Genomic DNA, 20,166 nt, shown 5'->3' with positions numbered 1-20,166 from the left:
AATATTGGATCAAGCCACGGACTATGTGGATCAAGCCATGTGAGCGACATAATGTAACATAACTGTGAAATCGATTACTATTAACATAAGAAGATCTGATTTTACATTCCTCTTCCATATTTCAATTTCTTTCACTATCCTTCGAAAGTTCATACATTCAACCAAGTTAAACAAATATTGGCCTGTCAATATTCGACATATGTGATTTGCATACTAGGTATATACTATGAATGAACGTGCGACTTAGATTATCCCTCAAATTCGATATCCGTTTGTGTATTTTACTTGTATTGTGTTCCCTTGGATCTTTGGTAGAAAAATAATAAAATCTCACAGTCGCTGATTCATCGAGCATGGCGCTTAATCTTATCTAAGTTTATCTGATCATGCAGGTTGACCTGATATCATGTACCTATGGTATAAAATGCGCATAAAACGTTTTCACGTCGTTTAACATATTTAAATATTCCAAGAATTGTGTAGCGTAGAAAGCGGAATTAACAATCTGTGCCAGAATTTAAATCTTATTCATGAGAAATCAAAACTCTTGTGTTGCTTCGGTGCTCGATTATCAATCAAGCAATAAATGTCAGTGTGTTCCTTGCCAAATAAATTTATCATAACTTGTAGTATGAATATAAAGTGTTGTTTGCGCCCCAAGGTAAACAGTTAATAAATATTAAATAAGAATTCATTCTATTCCATGTACACTCATATGTATATCACAGTTGACACATAATGGAATATTTTCAGCTATCTTCGACGCACTATCCAGCACTATCTCAGTCAGTGGAGTAGTATAGTTTGATCAGCTTTGAACCACATACTCGTTGTTCTGAATGGTTTGAAATTTTCTCGCACTGTGTCACCAAATTTATTACGCAGTCACTCGATCAATTCAAGCAAAGTTTCAGTGTGAAAATCGCAATACTGTCGCAATAATCTCAATTTGAAAATGTACATGAGATGTGTCACTGGTACAATCGATAAACTGCATCCTTCGGTAAATTTAATGCACCACTTTCCAGAAGCAGAAATAATATTGAGTGAAATGTTTTATTTAGACTAAATATTAGGTGAGAATAAGATATCTGCAAATTAAAGACTGAGGCTGAGGACCATATTTGTTGAATAATTCGAAAATATTGAAATTCTAAAACACTAAAAAGTTTTCTGTATCATGCTGTAAAATTAATCCAAGGTGGTGAATAGTTATTTTGTATTCCATTTCTGACATGCTGTGTATTTGTGTAGCAAAATTAATTGGTAGTTATCGTGTTCTGCATTTAGCATCAGACACCGGTATATACTCTGTTTAATATAAACTGTACCCACAGTTTCTTGGCAACGCTTACAATTAGTACGGTTCTCTCCGTTCCGGAGAACGCTCAGCTCAGTTTCCATGGAAATACACGACTTTTAAGTTTTCTGAGCAGAACAAAATATGAGGAAAAATCCAATATAAATAAATGATAAGTACAGTGTAAATAAGGTAGTGAAAACGATGAGTGTGTAATAGCATATTTACGTTCAAACTGTAGGCGATATATGCGCAATGCGCGTCTGATTTTGACTGTACCGATTAAAGTTTAGAATACTTGAAACATGTCAAGTATCGAATTATATGCAAAAAGTGAACAAGCTGAAAAGCAACTTGCAGTTTTGTATTCGGTCTCTGCAATCTTGTCAACGACATCCACAATTTGTCTGCTCATAGTATGGCAGCACTGGGCTTGGACTCTAGATGTTTGTATTAGCGTAGATTGTGGGTGTATTTTGTATGGTGTCAACACATTCAGTACTTTTATGGGGGGCGATGTTAAGCTGTGCCATTTCACATCATATGGTCTAGTTCCGGTACTGATTGTCGGGCTGGTTCTTGCAATTTATCATGGTTACAGAACATGCATTAACAGAAACTTAGGGGATCCTAAACAGATTCAAATGACATCTTCATCCGACCATAGGTAAGTAACACGTTAACTCTGGAATAAATACCTGATAAATTAAATTTAATTGATACGTTGTTGAATGCAGCGAACTCGAAATAAACAAATAATTTCATTCCTCAGGGCAGAGCAGGGAAATGTCGTTGTGGTGGGACCCAAACGAAGAACTATTTGTAAGCGATGGTTTTTAGCTGGATTTTTAGGAGTGTTCATCTTTTTTCTCTCCCTATCACATGCTGTACTGTTAACTGACGGGTACTATAAAACCTGTAACCAATATCGAAGAAACATGGTTCAACTCTTAGGATCGAGCGGTCGTGAAGTTCAGGTATTGTGGACGTTATCGTATTCTGTAATCAATCTAAAATAATTTCAATCGTAAATCAGAACGAAAGGGAGAAGCATAATAAATTGCTGCAACTTTCACATCAGTTTTAGAAACTACAAAAGTATTATTTCTGACAAAAGCCTCAACTTTTCAGGTGATTCATAATCGCTTATCTTGTGGAGCCGTGTTTGATTACATGGATTATCTACAGCCAGATGCTAATAACTGGAGACGCGGGGATGAGATCAATACCGGACTATCCTTGCAATTAGCTATTACAACCAGTTGGTTTAACTTGTTCGCATGGATAGGTATTCTTACTATAAACCTTCTCATGGCTAGAGAGAGGCAGATTGATTTGAATGGGAAAAGTTGTTGTTGCTGGTGACTACAAATTATATTTTATTACTAAAGATCAAATATTATTTCGATAATTGATATCCATAATAATTTCAAGGAATTACTAATAACGCAAATTGTCTTAGAACTCCGATATTGATCTTAGGTATACCGTAATGCAAACAACATATTTAGACTTGACGTATACATACATCAGACACATGACACCTTAATATGAGTTAAAGTATTTTTTTAAAGATATACTATGGAAAAATTGTTTAATTCTCATATCACATGATAATAGACTTTATTTGTAGCTGTCTTCTTTTTTTTATACATATAGGTACATTTTTATTCATTTCATGTATGTACATTGTACATCATTCAATTAATCACTCAAATGATAAATGTAATAAATAATATTACATTAAAGCCGCCTTAGTAGACAAAACAGTTCAGCACATAAATGAATATTCATACCACTGAATATTCCATCAGCCAAGTATTGAAACTTTCGAATATATTATATTTGTCCTAAGAATAGTAAGAATATGGTTGAATTAATATTGTAGACCTGCACTATACTTGCATCTAGTACGTTCGATAAGAAATGTGGACAACTATACATATAATAATTTTAATAACAATATAATATAGTAAAACAACAAAACTGTATACATAAATAAATATACGGCTGCAATCTCTTGAAAAAAAATATTTCGAGAACGTCGACAACATTTGATTTAGAAAACTCATGATTTCAGTTATAAAATGAAGGCAAAGCAGGGTAATAGATTCATCGTAGCAACAATTCCTTGCACATTGTGAAGAAATTTGATTATTTAAGAACGCGACAAGTGTGGTTCTTAAATTACCATTACCGACTTGACAATAACTGTTGGCATATTAACATAACAAAGATGCTGATGTCAAATAAATGCTAACGTTATTTCTCTACTTCAACCTCAGGCACACCTCATTAATTTGTGTATATGTATACTATCTCGTACCTTTGTAATTTAAAATACAATTACAAGTTTAAACGGAATTTTTTTAAATGCTGAAACATTTGCTTTACAGACCGTGAATAAATCGAAGTTAGAGAGATACAGGTTACAGAAAAAGAAAGATTTATTTATGCATCCCTACGAAGAATAGAAAAATGACAAATTAAAAGCAATAAATATGCAGTTACTAGAAGCTATCAAGGGGTGGAATGTGATCAATGTTGTTTCAACTCACAAGTATTCAAGGAAATCTAAACATATATTACAACCCTTGCATTCAATAGTTGATAAATAGTAGCAATTTTATGAAGCATTTTTTTTTTTTTCGAAAATATCCTGCTTCCCATTCTCATATTTAATAAATCTGGTAATATGGTAATAGTAGAAATAATCGTAAATTAATAACAATAATATTAATAATAATAATATTAATAACAATGGCGTGAAAATACCTTCAATATTTGGTCCGTATGGATTTGAACTTAAGATGGTGAAGAAAAATTTTATTTATACGAAATCAGAAATCGATTTCATAAAGTACGAATCCAAATTTAGTTATCAGTAGCTAAGCCTGATCATTATTTTCGTGAGAAACGTTTGAATGAAACCCAATGATAAATCTAATTTACTCTGGGGTTTCGACTCTCAAAAATACATATTAGCTTAAAAACTAATCGGTTCTCTGTGGAAAATGACAATAGAGCCAAGCTTTGAAACTGATTTAATAAAAGGAAGGCACCTAAATATTACAGTCAAACTAGTATATCTACAAGTATTATACATAAATATATATGTGTGTGTGTGTATATATATATATATATATATATATATATATATATATACACATACACACACACATATATTTATATATATGTATTTTTACATACATCATTTAATTTGTTTATTTTTTGTTTTAAATATTGTTTATAGTATTGTCTCACTTTTATACTTAATTAAACCTTAGTGCAATGCTCAACAACTTGGTGAATAGACGTGTGATATAAGTGCAGGAAAGTATTCAACTTAGTAAATGCAACATAAGAATCCTATTTATAATTACTAGATAGGTATCAAATAACAAATACGAAATGTTTACGCTTCAGCATCATTTAAAAAAATTTCTAACAATCAAGAACTGCCAGTATCAGTCTCACGCAATGCTGTGATTGTGGTTATTTGAAAATCTACAACAGCCGAAATATATAAAACAACGATACTCAACTCATAATGGAAAAAATATAATGATCAATAAATGTTGCTTATGTTTCTAGTACGAGCAGCTTCACATCACTAAAAAAAGACTGAATCACTTCGAGGCACTAGCTGCACCTTTGGAGAACTGCACACCTACCAATACGGATTGGTATATTGCCAGATAGTTTTTTCGTTTATAAGCCTTTTTTAGTATATAATAGTTGCCAACTCGTATGTCACTGATTTTAATGTATAATCAGCGTCGAAGTTTTTCTATAAGTAACGAGAGCATATTCAATGCGTGGAGCACGATTATGACACACAAAAAATTAGCATCTGTAATACATGTGGTAAATCGATAATAAAAGTCTCTACGTCATACAAATTACATTGGTAATTGTACAAGTACAGTTCGAATATCCTTTGAATGTATAAATGTAGTGAAAATGTGTAACTGCAAAAATAGAGACATGTGCGTGTTTTTTTTTTTGTTTTTTTTGTAGTTTTTTTCCTTGTATTTTTTGGTATTAAGCTGCCAAGTACAACCTGGTTTGACTTGAAAAGAAAAACTAGTTTTACAATATTAAATGGTTTTTTCTTTTCTTCATTCTACTCATACATTATTTTTCTTCCACTTATTTATATATATTTTTTTAATGAATTTTTTTGTTTTATTGGAAAGTATAAACGTTCTAGCAACGTTGGATATATTTACCAACTACTGAGTAAGATTTATTACTAATGCTGCTTATTTTCAGATTATTTATATTAATTGATTTTTATACATATATATTTATACCTTGCTACATATTCAAGTAGTTACAACATACTTTCTTCTCTATGGTATATCTTCAGTTATCAAATAATTTCCTGAATAATATTTGAATGATTGTTGAAACTATAAATATTTGCTTCATCTAAGCATCATACAATTTTGCAGCTGGAGTATAAAGTACTGGATTGAAAATATATGATCACATAGCTTAAAAATCAGATACCTGTATGTGAATACAAATTCATACTGTATTTTTTGACAAATAACATGTGCTTTTCGAGTTATTCTCAAAGACTATTGGTCTGGATATAAACATCAGTAGTGAACAGGCTGTGCTCAGAATCAATCGATCTTCTTAATGGAGATATAATATCACATTTCATAGTGATAATAAATAAGTAACAGGTTCTTTTCGTCACATTGGATGTTCATTCAGCCATAAAAAAAATGTAGATCTATACAGAGAATATAATTCTCAAACCGTAATTTGCGTTGAGAAGATTTAATACATGAAAGCGTTTTATGGAATGTATGTTAATTTAGTTTTATTGAAGTCTTTAACGACCTTCCAGTTGAATCATTATGATAATCTTTATATACTGGAGAAGAACATAGGAAAGTCTTATAACATTATAACAAAACGCCTGAGTGTACTTTTGATTTACTCTCCTTTGTTAAGAAAGAATAATATGCGATTTTTATCCCAGATTCAAGATTGGATTAATTGAAGTCGGTGATACCCCTGAGTCGTAATTCAGAGGTAATTATGAGATAGATAATAAATAGTTCTGCCGACAGGGAAAATATCGCAAGAATAGCGTATCTCCAGGCAAGTGTATAAGAAAACAATAAATAAAAAATGTACAAAGAACAGGCTTTACTCTGCTCACCTTGGTGTACGTTTATGGACTTGTCGTTAGATACTTTCAGCACAGACTTGTGTTTTTAGGAAAATGGATTACTCCGCCTCTTCAAAGAGCCAAATCTTTTTTCCGGCTCTCTTACTACTTCAAAAGGTGCCACTCTTGTCCCTGTTCTTCTCTCTTCGTTTTCGTCACTTGGGAAATCCTCAAAGCTCATATTACTAAATCCAGCTGTACTTGTAGAATTCTTCTTCGTTTTTGGTGTCTTTTTAGAACTAGAACTTTTAGTTTTGTGTGGCGTTTTAACAGGTAAAACGTTCGCTGTTTCAGTAAGGTTTTCATGGATGAGGTGGTATTTTGATTTGTCTTTTTTAAACTTTGGACATGTATCGGTAACTAACAGATCAGGTGACATCGGAGGCATAACTTCAGGTGGAAATTGAGGCATATGAATACTGTTCATTGGATGAACTATAATTCTCGAAGTATGATAAACCGGTTGTATGGTATAGGTCGGCTCTACAGTTTCTGATCGGCCCGATGAGTGAGTGGGTACCGCAGTATTTGATAAAATTGTACTCAAAGCGTCGTCAACAAATGTTGGTGAGTGTGACAAAGGTAAAGATGTTGGTCGTTGTTGATTGCTTATGCTCAACGATGCAACTTCGTCGAATGGGACAGATCCAAATAAATCTTTAGGTGAGCTTCTGTCTATAGGTGCTGAGTGCACAGTCACAGTGCTAAATTTCGAAGTTGAAACTATAGCAGCTTGAGATACTTGATAGTCGTTTGGCGGATGATACGGTTGCGGAGCAAAGTTTATATAGTTGGAGTACAGAGGTTCCCTCAAAGGTGTTGTTGTAGTCATATTTGTAGAATTATCACTAACTGTATAATTCGTCAAACTGTTGAACGGATTTGTAAAACTGCCGCTACTGAATGGTGAAGACCCGAACAGATCTTTGTTCTTTAGTTCTACCTCATCCACTGCTGACTGTATTGGAACAGCGAAGTCAAAACTTTCGTGATTGCTCTGTATTTTCTCGGGAACAGCTGTGGGAGCTGGAGGGTGCTGATTGTATTCAAATGTTTCATGCGTCGTTTCATCTAAGTCGACTAAAGCTCCTTCAATTATCGGTGAGCTTGATATTGGTGATACCAAATTCGAATTACGAGAAGAACTTGTATTGCTGGATTGTTCAATGATCTTTTGGGCACTTTTGTAACTACTATTACTTTTCCTAAAACTATCTGATCTAGGAAATGGCGCTAACGCGAAAACATCTTCTTCGGCTTTCCATGCCCCGTTATTAGGTGTTCGCGACGTTTCGACATCATCTGATGAAGAGTCCTCATTGAATAATAAAGGTTTCGACCCATACTGATATCCGACAAATGGATCCCCATGCAACTGCTCGGGTTTTGCTTCTGGATCTAATTCGTCGTCCAGTAACAAGGGTTTCTCTCCATATTGATGCCCAACAACTGGGTCTGCCTGTATTGTCGGTAGCTGTTGTTCTCGATGATGTTTCTTCGGTTTCCGCATTCTGTGATCTTCTTCATGCGTCGCTACCGATTCACACTCAGCATGGTACGCAGAGCTTCCACAAGTTCTAACGCTCTCAGAGATTGTTTCATCTACTTTCTCTCGTTCATCGTCAAGATCCTGCAGTCCATCTTCGTCGTTCATTGCTTTCAAATCACTAGCCGATCCAATTGAATCATCAGAATCACACTCAACTGGAGGATTGCTTGGATCTTGATGGGCTCCTTTTTTTCTCCGCTTTAAAACACCCTTAACTCTCCTTCTCTTCTTTTTTGCTTTCTCTTCGGGTCTCTGACCATCTTCCTCATCACTATCCGAGGATATTTCATCAGCATTAAATGCCAACTTTTCATACTTTGATCGATCTTCAATGGGAGCACGAACAAATGGAGGTGAAGCGGGACTAGATTCTGCCAACAGGGACACTTCGTCGTCTATCCTAGGCAATTCAGTATCCGGACTCCAATGAGGGATGGGCACTTTTACTGCTACTTCACCGCCTGTTCCTGAAAAATATCAAGTACCAACTGTAAAAGACGTACGATTTAAGGGAACATACATATTTGATCAGTTAGCAAAAATGGGTTAGTAATTTTAACGAGTATGAATGAGCTTGTAATGCATTGTATTCTGTGCGTTATGATAATCATTTAATTGCGTAACTCAAGACAGAGAGAAGTTGCATTTTTTATTTGAAATCAGTAGAAGATTCCAGGTAGTATTATTAAAGTGAACTGATACTACTTACCTACAGGCATTGAATTTAGCAAAATTAATATAAAGAACACAAAGTATACTCGATTCATAAAAAGTGACTAGCTGTTTGATATTATTGAGAAAACGGTAATACACAATTCAACATATTTTTGATACCTTCTAATGGTATTAAAGAAATGTGCAATTGTGAAATTAGAAACTATTATCCAAGTGTCACAATTTTTTACAGGGACGTTACAGGAAATCTACGGACAATTCGTTACAACTATAGATCAAGAACTGCGGGTATTGATAGATATGCTGGAAGCTTCCTCTAGATTTAATAGCAGTAAATAGCGCACCGATATCCACGAATAAAATATTGTACTAAGGAAGGAAGTTTAAAAGTAGAAAGACGTAGAGTCTGATTAGGCTTGTCGCAGACAAAATATTCTTGAAGTACTTGTGCAGCGTGCAGCGTGGCTAGCTTGCTTGTTACAGCGAGTTAACGATAATTTGCAGAAAAAAAATATACTCTTGAATTACAACAATTTTAAGATGAAGCAGTAATATATTTACAGCTAATATTAGTAGTGCCACCACCTCGTCTGGAACAGTCCTAATCAGATTCTTGAGGATCAAGGGTATTTGTCAAATAGAAGTAATACTTCTGACCAATGCTTTTACAATTTTAAAGTAACAATTTATTGATTTCCTTTATAATTTGTATAACAAATAGAGAAGAAGTATTTTGTCCATAAGATCGTCGTCAAAGGTTGAGATCTTTAGGATAAAGAAGAACAAAAACGTGTGAATAACTCACTGTAACACAACAACATACAATTTGTTGATTTTCACTAAAAATCAATACTAAGATCCTGAAAACTCTGATCATCAACATTGTTGAATAGCTGTATTTTAATATAATAATTATGAAAGATGGAACACTATATACCGTAATGTACATGTCAGTTGTCGCAGCATTTTATATCGCAGTACACCAAAAATAGCAAAGGTCCAAAGTTGAGTGTCATCTACAATGACTGTTAAGTTTTGTGCAAATAGTAACGAGGGTATTACGACTTCACCCTTGCCTCAACAAAGTATTGGTATGCATTAAAATAAAGGTGTACAGTATATTTACAGTAAATTAAAGTCAACCTTCATCACAGACATTTGGATGGACAAGCGATATAAAAAATGAATTTCAAAAGTGGCTGATCGGACAAAATAATTTGGATGATTGAAATTCACCCGACTCCCGTCTCCCAAACTTATTAGGGCGTTCCAGACAGTGGGCGCATGATTAAATTTTGTATGGCTTAAAAATGTTTGACAGTAAGCGTACGTATTACAAGCTTTTATCTTTCATTAATAATCGTATCCAAGCTCATTATAAGTTTAGTCATTGTTCATACTTAGATGTATTATTATAGTGTACTTTATTGTATACAGTGCATTTCCTCAACCACAGACAACTTCGGAAACTAATTAATTAATTTTATATTTGATTTAATAATTGAAAATATCGAAGTGCGGGAAATATATGGTACAGAAAAATTGGCAATCACCTCAATAAAGATTATCACTAATACTCAGAGAACAAAATCTTCTCATAACTACTCAACTACAGACGTTTAACGATTTATTTTTGCAAATGGACAATGTCTTGAGTCCACTACATTCAGCTATACCACGTAAATGTCAGAATGAACTACTCGTGAGATGGTGAAGTATATCGACAAGATTGTGGAATACATCTTGCTACGATCTTCATACATTTGCATAAATATAGAGTAAATAATATTGCTAATTATTATTCGTAGTAATAACTGGAGATAATTCGTCAAGTTGGCAAATACTGTTTGTCTTGAAGTAAAAATTGAAATACATATTAAAACAAAAGTCTTCCTAACGATTAGCTAAAATGAGCGTATGTTGACATGATTGAAAAATAAAAGCTCTGCAAAATGGAATGATGCATTTAACTCTATCCTTGATATTAAATTTGTAGTATTTAGTAGAGGTGACGGGAATATTTCATTGTGCTTATACTCGATAGTACTTTGAACAGACAAAAAGAACGCTTTTACTGTCAGGTGCAAAATAATACAGATGCATTCTAGACAGTTATAATGGAGGAAAGAAAAAAAAATTAAGCATTATCAAAAAATTGATAATCTTGCCACCATCGCGAATTATCATACCATACACAGAATTATTACAACATATATGTATAGCATACATACAAGTGTATGCAATTCCGTAACATAAGTACTAATTTCTTATCTGAATAGATGTATACGTATGTATGCATATATATTTATACGTATATATATCTTTACAGCATATGTATACATACATATAGTATACTAATATAAAATGTTGTAGAAAGAACGAGTTTGTACCAAATGCGGTTCTGCAGCAGAAGTTCGATGCATTCAGTTAAGATATTATACAATATAATTAAACAGATCAATAATTTGAATTTAATTGTGTATCTTTTTCTTTAGAAATAGCTTTCAAACATTTAATAACTTTATTCATACCGTCTAAGGCCATGTGAACGTGATGCGTTGGTTTTAATCACAGGTAATATGACAACAGTATCCAAATCTCTTCTTTCAACAACATAGCTAACTATCTACTGTACAAGTTTTTGCACGTTTAGAGCAAAAATATTTCAATTGAATAATTTGTGACATTATATTTCTTAGTGAATCACGTTATATCGTTCATTATACGTAAACCTTGACTTATAGCGTATAAACTAAGCCTACTTGTAGAAGATGATTACGTGCTTCCTCAAAAAAGAATGAGAGGGAAAGATAAGAACATTTTGCCGAAGTGAAGTAACTTTATGCAATGCAAGATTTACGACACCTTCGGTAACATACTCGGCAGAAGATTTAAAAACTGGCAAAGTAATTTATCAATTATCTTTGGTAAACCGATCAATGACAAGCGAAAATTAATAAACCAATTTCGAGAATGCAAATGTAAATATTTTCGGAGCTTTGAGATATATGTCAAAATTGTTAGTACAACGTAAAGACCAGGAGAACTCTATGGAAAACTGGAAATTATAACTTTTTAATACGTGCTACATCCAGGTTACAAGTCGAATGTTAGAATGGTATTACTATTACTATAATTAGTATTGTTTATATATACCGGCTACCAGAATAGCGTCGTTGCGTTGTTTGTCGCTACGTTAGAAATAATAATTCGTTGCTAAATTCAGCCAACGACAAGGAATTATATTACAATGGCTACTCAATCACCGTGCATCTGACAGCCGAGCTAATAATATATATCTTATATTTAAATTGTTGATTTTCGATGTATATAAAGAGCAATCACATACCTATAATAAAACTACAGACATATGCTGGAATATTCAAAAAACTTATATGTATGTATATTTGTGTACATCTTTTAAATTGAAGAATCGATCACACATTTTCAATACGGTATTCTAAATTAAAGGTAATAAAATTACGTCTGAATGTATGTAGAAGAAAATTGAGCGCAATTACAGCTAAGCAAGGACTGAGCTATACAGCATCTGATTAACTACCAGAGGATATAGATTTTGTCACAGTGAATACATCCTTGCATATAAGAACAAAAATATGGGGACTAAAATTTATGCAAAGTCGTATCACATAATAATATTTGCAACAAAAAAAATTTTAAATACAGTTGTTAGTTGTTTTGCATAAATTTTAATCAACACATAAGTATAATTGTTCTCGTTCGTTAAACGCAAATATTCAGTCTGTGTGATTGCCAATATTTTATTGCTAGAAAAACCGAATCATATAAACTTTTTGTGCCTGCAATTTCAACGTAGATAAGATGAAAGATATCTACACACATTCGGTTGCCAGATCAAGTGTTACAAGAATTAACTGATTATAATGATGTGCCGCATGAATAGCAAATGAGTTATTGAATTGAAGATACTGAATTACATTTCAAAAGGTGGATTCTCGCTCCAATATTTTTGCCAATTAAATGTAAGTATCTGTAGATAATAATATGATTAGATGAGTCAAGTATATTATTTACAAATTATTCAAGCTCAATCAAAAGGCATTTCAAATTTTACATTATTCGCTTAGTGCAATTTTTATCTTATGAAAAGCAATAAGCCACGATGCACAATTAACACCAATCGGGAAAAGAACGTTTAGTATGTATATTTTAAAAGAAAAAAAAAGACAAGGAATTGTATGATTTTCTATTCAATTAGACAGAATTGGATAGGATATAGAAATAATTGATGGAATACAGAATGGTTTAGGTATTAGTAGAAAAGCATTGATACCAATTCTAGTCACTGTGATGCTTCTACAAATTTTTTATATTGTTATATCACACGACTAGTATTTCAATAATTGATAATAGATGCTAATTTAATTAATCGCCAGCCTACCCTAAAGAAACAACTGGCTTTATCTATATGAAAAAAAAAAAAAACATCACTTAGCATCTCCATAACACAGAATAACGTAAATTGCACTTAGAAGCTCCAGCGGACTAGAATATTACAATTTTGACAGTCAAATATTAGGCATTAAAATAGTTTGCCATTTTCATTGAACATTTTTAATGGGGTTTTATCACTATAAAATATGTTAGTTTCGTTTCTTTGGTGGATTTCAGTGAATTTCATGAGTGGTGTGCAACTGGGAGTCTGCTGTGATAGAAAAATAATAATAATGATCATAATAATAGTAGTATTTGTACGCCTTTTTCTGCTAATCACTCTTCCAGGAAACATTTAATCACTGTCAAGAGAAATCACTTTCACAACTGTTCTACCCTTGTGACAAGAAAACGAGGTATTAAAAGTCGTAATAAAAAACTGTGCTATGTTATAACACTATCTCCAGATACCAAAAATCGTTATCTTGGTTAAGAAACTCGATACGAGTAACCAAACTCAATCAAAAAGACAATTTCACAATATACAGCCAACGAGATCACTGGAATGAGGGTTTCATAGTGTGAAATATTTCGAATCACAGAACACAGTACCACCATAAAAATTTATAACGTCAGTTCTAGAAAAGATATAGCGATGCTGCATTTCTAACAAAATGTACTTGCTTTTTCTGGACAAATACCGAATATTATTTACTGATTTTTACGATGGCTATTAAATAATTAAGAACAAGTTTTTGTGATTACCACATCAAATTTAGTAATTATAGTAGCAATAAAAAATAATTCAAATAAAACGTGCTTGCTTTGACTTTGGATAATACTTCAGAATGGGAAATATAACTAGGTATTATTATTAATTATTACGTTGGATTGAACGAAACTCTTCGTTACCGGGACTTTACGGAACTAATAACATTTATAGAAGAATGTTTTGAATAATCTATTGATCATTTGATAGTCTCTGCTCTTCTACCGGTCATCTGTAAATTTATGTAATAAAATCAAGATAGCTCATGCCTATACTGCTTTCACGATCAATGCACGCAAGTATTATTGTTCGTCCTTCAAAGAAGTCTAGATAAGCAAAAAGGATAGTCATTTAAAAGTTTCATGCATTACCTCCTGCAACAGCTGCTGCTTTAGCTCCATGCTTATTTTTCTTCCCTGCTGAAATAAATGATGAAGTCAAGGCAACAAATTTAAACATAATAGATACAATCTACAATTTACAATAAATATTATCATCTATCAGAGAGATGTGTAAGTTATGTGCCTACTGGATAGAATAGTGTTAAATTTTATACGTAACAGAAAAAAATACCATTCCATAAGTAAAAATACTGATATCAAGCTAAAACTAACACATTTCCAGAAAAATTTTATTGAAAAACCTTAGCACTATAGTTAGGAAAGTCGATACTCACTGGGTAAGCTAAATGGAGCAGATTCGAAGGGGTCTTCAGGCAACTCTGAATAGGTCATAACTAAGCTTTCACGGCTCTTCACACCACTGATGCTACTATTGCTACCTCTTCTAATTTTATCAAATTCAGCCCCAAAAATATGATCTTCAGTAAGTTGATTGAACGGTTGCGTATCTTCAAAAGGATTCCATGCAGCTACATCAGCACTTAAGGATCTACCATCTGTGCTGGTAGTTGTGCTTGAAAGTTCACCCTGAGAAAAAGAACAACTATCTGAATAAATGTAAGTAAGGCGTGTGCGATTGTATTACAGATGACGAAAAACAATCGCTAGCATCAAATTCTTACTTATTGTACACATATATATACAACAGTAATGTGTGTGCAGTGCAGAAATTGAAAATTAAAGTACTCAACAGTAAGCCGAAATAAATGTTACATGAATTTCACAAGCTCGACTGTTTACAATTAAATACAAATGATCGTAATGTATAAGGTCAAAACACCTATGATTATTTCATAGAAGTGAAGAGAGGTATTTTAGTTTCGAAGGAATTAGTAATAAGTGAACTAAAAAATAAAGGTGTGCAATAGGTACTTACAATACGTACGTGAGAGGCACTAATGCCTATGCCTGGTTTTGTATCCATTGACACATCGGGAGGTGTAGAGCCTCCGGATCGGGGTTTAACAGAGGCTTCGTACGGTGCTAGAAACTGAGAAGTTTCATTTGCAAATACTCTGTAAACATTGAAATAGCCACTGTAATTTAGTTATTTAATTTAACTGAGGCGGTTCGAGAAACAATACCTTCCACATCAATGATAGCAATTTCCACCAGATTGGAATTTCAATCTACAAGTTTTTGTTTTGAAAAAAATATAAAATAAAATTGTGAAACAGACTGCAAATATGCATGTAACTCAGAGTGATGGAATAGCTATATATAAATTATTGATCACGTTTGTATAATGAATATTCATGTGTATTAAAGAAATAGATTGCAAAGAAGAGAGCTTACTTGTTGAACGCGCTAGTATCACTGACATTCCTTCGATGTCTAGATGATGTTAGCGTAGGACTATCTGGTGGGGTTCCAGCTGAGCTGATGCTTTGACTTAGACTCTCCATTTTCGGAACAGGCTTTGGCAAGACTGGCGGTGGGACTGCGGATGGTATCTTAGTAGATGTCGTTGCCGTGAGTAATTTTGATGGCAGCTGTGTCGGTGTTGTTAGTTTTGGTGGGCCAATATTGGTGGGAGTCGTTAATTTTGGAGGTACCAAAGGTGCCCCAATTTTGACTGTACCTGGCTTAGGAGCAACAGGCGGTGGGATTTTTGCAGGTGCCATCATCACACAAGTGTCATCTTTAAACGGATCTGGGTAACCTGAGCCAAATTGTAGTGATGAAACAGGTTATCAGGGCATATAAAATTCGCTGATACAAATATAAGCAACGTAAAAATTTTTAATACAGATTCTTGACATTTTCTGTATATATATAGTGACATTTGACAATAGTAAGGATTGCTAGCGAAATAAAATAATTTGTATCTAAGATATTGATGATTTTATATTATTTGAGAATTAACTCACCAGACGAGGGAAATAAGGCATCCAAATTTTCCTCTTTAACAGCTGAGGCAGTCGTTCTTGAATCGAAATAATACGGGTTCTTTTCCTGAATAGTAACCGGGGATTGATGAGGGAGAGGAGAATGGCTAATCATCGGACTCTGAGATTGGCCAAACGGCGAGGGGGCCTGGGATTGGCCAAAGGGGATGGCTTGGTTCGGGGATGAGATGTGAGGACTGACCTGAACAAAGGATGATTGTGCAGACAGCTGTAAGGGCTGTTGCGGGTTTGTTTGAACGCTTTGTCCAAGATAAGCTTGTGGAGTATTAATGGGCGGGATCTGTTGACTAACAGAAGTATAGGGAATTGAATTCCCAAGTGTAGTTTGGGATTGTAATTGATTGCCCTGCCCCGATATCTGACCTATGATTTGACCACTTAAACTTATGGGACCAGCCGCTGCACTCTGACCTTTCGGCCTTTGTCTCGGTGCGACCGATGTCCCTTCAACCATCGTAACTTGTGTAAGCTTTTGAATTTTTACCGAAGAACGCTTGATAGCTTCAGATTCCAGAAGAGGACAGGGTAGAGACTCTATTACCGGGGTTGGAGCTTTCTGTAAATATACAAAAATACAATTTCCAATAATCTTTTGAATCTGAGTCATTATAATCTGCCAATTGCTAGGACCACTCAATTGAACAGTAAAAAATACTTACGTGAAGGTTTTGTATTGGACAGTCCTTGCCTTGTAACTGGAAAGCAACTACCGAAACTTGGTATATATCTGGTCTCAGATCAGGATCGGGTTCTAACATGTATCGAATTAAGCAATGAAGTGCTTTGCTATATCTGTAAATTGAGAAAAAAGTTAATATAACCAGTCATGCTACTACAATAAAATATTCAAGATAAGCCAAAAGTTTACCTCGAACTTTCTGGTATGGTAAAGTTTCCTGATTGAATAGCAAGCGTACTCTCGCCAAAAGGTAACGAGAAAAAGCATAATTTATATAACAGACATCCTAGAGCCTGTAATAGAATTAAATTCTTTAGAAAAGAGGGAATGACGAACAAAATTTGGATTTCTACAGCTTCTCAACCTGCATTGACATGTAATTCACATGGTAATTCAAAAATATAATCATCAGAAATTACCCAAATATCTGCTTTTGTTGTGATGGTCTTGCCGCAGTACATATCAACCATTTCTGGAGCTCTATAACTAAGAGTTGTATACTTTTTAATTTCTTCTTCTACTATAGAAGCACCTTGAACACTTGGATTCAATACTTTTCCAGTTGCAGATCCAAAATCACATAGTACGTAATGACCAGAATCTGCTAGCAAAATATTTTCTACCTGTGACAGATAAGAACATCACCATTGAAACTAGCAATATCAACACGTAAAAGAAATAAAAATTGGATACAAGTTTTTTTTTCTAAGACTGACCTACCTTAAGGTCTCTGTGTAAAATAGGCGTCTGGCAATGGTGCAAACGCGAGACAGCTTCACACACGTCACAAAATATCTGCAAGACTTCAGTTTCGCTGAATCCAGTTTGTAGCCTGCATGATTTAAAGGATAAACGTTGTTGTTTTTAAATTTGAAACGAACAGAGGTATGTGTGAGATTACTATAGATGGACATTGCTAGTTTGTACAATTGAATATCTAATAAATATCTTTTGTCTGCTCCGAAAATTGAATGTATCAGTAAAAGTAAAACTAAAATGTTAATCACAAACATTATCCACGTATAACTGACCTGTTATTCATCATTTGAAGAACATGAGATTTGCAATATGGCATTAAAAGGAGGAGTTCATGAACCCCACCTCCAGTGTGAGTGATGCTGCTATCCACATATCCTATAATATTTTTATGACCGCTGAGATTGCTCTGAAAATTGAATTGATATGCTATATTGTACAGCAACGATAATGTAATTGTCTTTGGCCGAGCGGCCATGTTCAATATTTTCACTTTACTGTTTGTGTAACTATACAGGCATATGACAAGTTATCACAAGTGTTTACACAACCTGGCAAGGAAGCGAGCCTTTGTAGAACAAGCAATTACTCTTAATTATATTCCCATGTCCTGGGTTTACATATTCGAGAGTATCAAAAGGGCATAATCTCATCGTATAAAATTTTTGCTACAAAATTGGCACTTGTTTGTAGCAAAATTCTGAAACGAGTTTGCGATTTTCAAATACTTACAGCAATTTGTATCTCTCTTTTGCATACGTTGAGATCATGTTCATTATTGACATACATGCGTTTGAGCGCATAACGCCCACCCGATGCTTTGACCAAGAATACCACAGCAAAGCCACCTGGAATTAGGGATGTAATTTAAGTATATCTAATTATTATTTTCAATAGTGAGGTGAAAATTGCTTTTTCCAACACATCTAAAATTTATTATTAGTAAATCGAGTAATTAAGTATCCAGCTTCAAATTTTTCTGATCCCTTCTTTATTGTGTCATATCATGCTCTCTGTCAGTATCATAATAATAAATATGTAAGATTAACACATGTCAACTTGATATGACGATAGAGCTGTATCATGTCTGTAGTCTGAAACTGAGCTGTTTTAATTCAGGAAAGTCTAGATTATATGCCAGTGTCATTTTGATACAGTTCAATAAGTACATCGAATAATTCAGTCTGATTAATGTAAATCACCAATTGTTTTATATTAGCGCTTTGCTCGAGTTAATATTTTTAACCTTGGCAGATGAATGTTTAAATTTTTATTTGCATGTTGCGTATGATGTGAGGGGTTTTTGGTATGTGATTTTTAGCAGCGCTGTAATGTATCATCTGAAAATGATACTGATTCAATGCGATTGAATAAAGAAAGTTTTTTCGCCAGTCATTTTTATTCCCAGTTTAGCAATAAATGAATCATAAGTATTGCGTACCGAGTTGTGGGAGTGGTTTGTTGGATTAGTGAGAAATTTGTAATGAAAGGAAAATAAAGAAACTTGAGAGAAGTGAACGGCTTTTATTCAAATCTGGAAAGATTAGGAGAACATCCCTGCAATCATAAAAGTTTAATAACACTCGGTAATCTATCACGGTAACGGTGCTTGTCTTGCGATAAACTTGTAGTCCCGGTAGATAAGATTGAGACATGAGATTAAAAGGCCATAGCACCAGGTAATGCTGGTTAGAATGGCCAAGAATGATCGTTGCGGCTGACTGAAATGCACGATACAAACAACTACGCACCTTCCTCAGGTTTCTTTCGAGCCTTCTGTTTTTCAAACCAACCCCACGTTGTGTTTGCACAAGTGAATCGACGAGAATAATTCGCGTTGCAAAAACAATAAAACGAATTACGTACGAGGCTGGAAACGGAAACGAATTAGATTCCATTAAGGGAGTTGGATATAAATGGGGAGTACGTACGAATGCTCGGAATCGTTGAAAATATTGAAAATGGTGTTTGTTGCGCGAAGAAATGAAAGGGCCGTGAAATTGTAATAAACATAGCGACATACAGCGATAGTAGAGATTCCAAGACGGGAAACGATCGAGGATGAGGGACGAGATATTACACGTCGCGGGTTACGCACCTTCAGCGAGGACATCTTCGACTGTAACGGTGTGACGGCCGACGACAAATACTTTGCCGACATAGCTGTTTGGCTCCTTGGCTGTGTTGTCAATCTTTGTTTCGATTTTTGAGAAGAGTTTCTTCATTTTGGCACGTCGTTGTCGTCTGCGCTACTTCTTCGGCTATCCACCCAATATTAGACTGGCTTGACATAAGGCCTCCTCACACAGTGTTTTACGATTTATAGACGAGTCTTGGCCGGCGGAGTTACTCCTTATTTTATTCCAACTATATTTGCGTCCTCGACCGGCAATCCGCGTGGAAATTGCGCGTAAACTTAACCAACGAAAATCAATTTTATCATGATAACATTCAACGTATTTCACCCAGCCGACATTTTAAGACAGCGTTAGTTGCGCATGCGCGGCAAAAAGTCACGCT

General features: G+C 34.2%; 2 protein-coding genes across 7 annotated transcripts; one reads left to right on the top strand and one right to left on the bottom strand.

Moving 5' to 3' along the window:
* Window positions 1-173: 173 nt before the first annotated feature.
* Window positions 174-4,281, top strand: LOC107225069. The gene is made up of 4 exons (XM_015665379.2): window positions 174-661; window positions 754-1,967; window positions 2,073-2,277; window positions 2,432-4,281. The coding sequence occupies exons 2-4, from the start codon at window positions 1,606-1,608 to the stop codon at window positions 2,663-2,665; spliced, it is 801 nt and encodes a 266-aa protein (XP_015520865.1). The 5' UTR covers window positions 174-661; window positions 754-1,605; the 3' UTR covers window positions 2,666-4,281.
* A 1,013-nt stretch (window positions 4,282-5,294) lies between these two features.
* LOC107225081 (BMP-2-inducible protein kinase) lies at window positions 5,295-20,128 on the bottom strand. Of its 6 annotated transcripts, none has more exons than XM_015665406.2 (13): window positions 19,745-20,128; window positions 18,379-18,494; window positions 17,922-18,055; window positions 17,611-17,722; window positions 17,310-17,513; window positions 17,080-17,183; window positions 16,871-17,003; window positions 16,173-16,767; window positions 15,598-15,964; window positions 15,179-15,317; window positions 14,577-14,829; window positions 14,272-14,319; window positions 5,295-8,507 (listed from the first exon to the last, which is right to left on the bottom strand). In XM_015665406.2, the coding sequence occupies exons 1-13, from the start codon at window positions 19,869-19,871 to the stop codon at window positions 6,538-6,540; spliced, it is 4,302 nt and encodes a 1,433-aa protein (XP_015520892.1). In that variant the 5' UTR covers window positions 19,872-20,128; the 3' UTR covers window positions 5,295-6,537. The 6 variants fall into 6 exon arrangements, with proteins under 6 accessions (XP_015520892.1, XP_046585888.1, XP_015520893.1 ...); XM_046729932.1 differs by having other exon boundaries at window positions 14,272-14,316; XM_015665407.2 differs by having other exon boundaries at window positions 15,188-15,317.
* Window positions 20,129-20,166: the final 38 nt, after the last annotated feature.

The sequence above is a fragment of the Neodiprion lecontei genome, chromosome 1 (assembly GCF_021901455.1).
Source record: "Neodiprion lecontei isolate iyNeoLeco1 chromosome 1, iyNeoLeco1.1, whole genome shotgun sequence".
NCBI lineage: Eukaryota > Metazoa > Arthropoda > Insecta > Hymenoptera > Diprionidae > Neodiprion > Neodiprion lecontei.
Note: the sequence above shows the minus strand (reverse complement) of the source record. Positions and strands in the feature narration are given on the sequence as shown.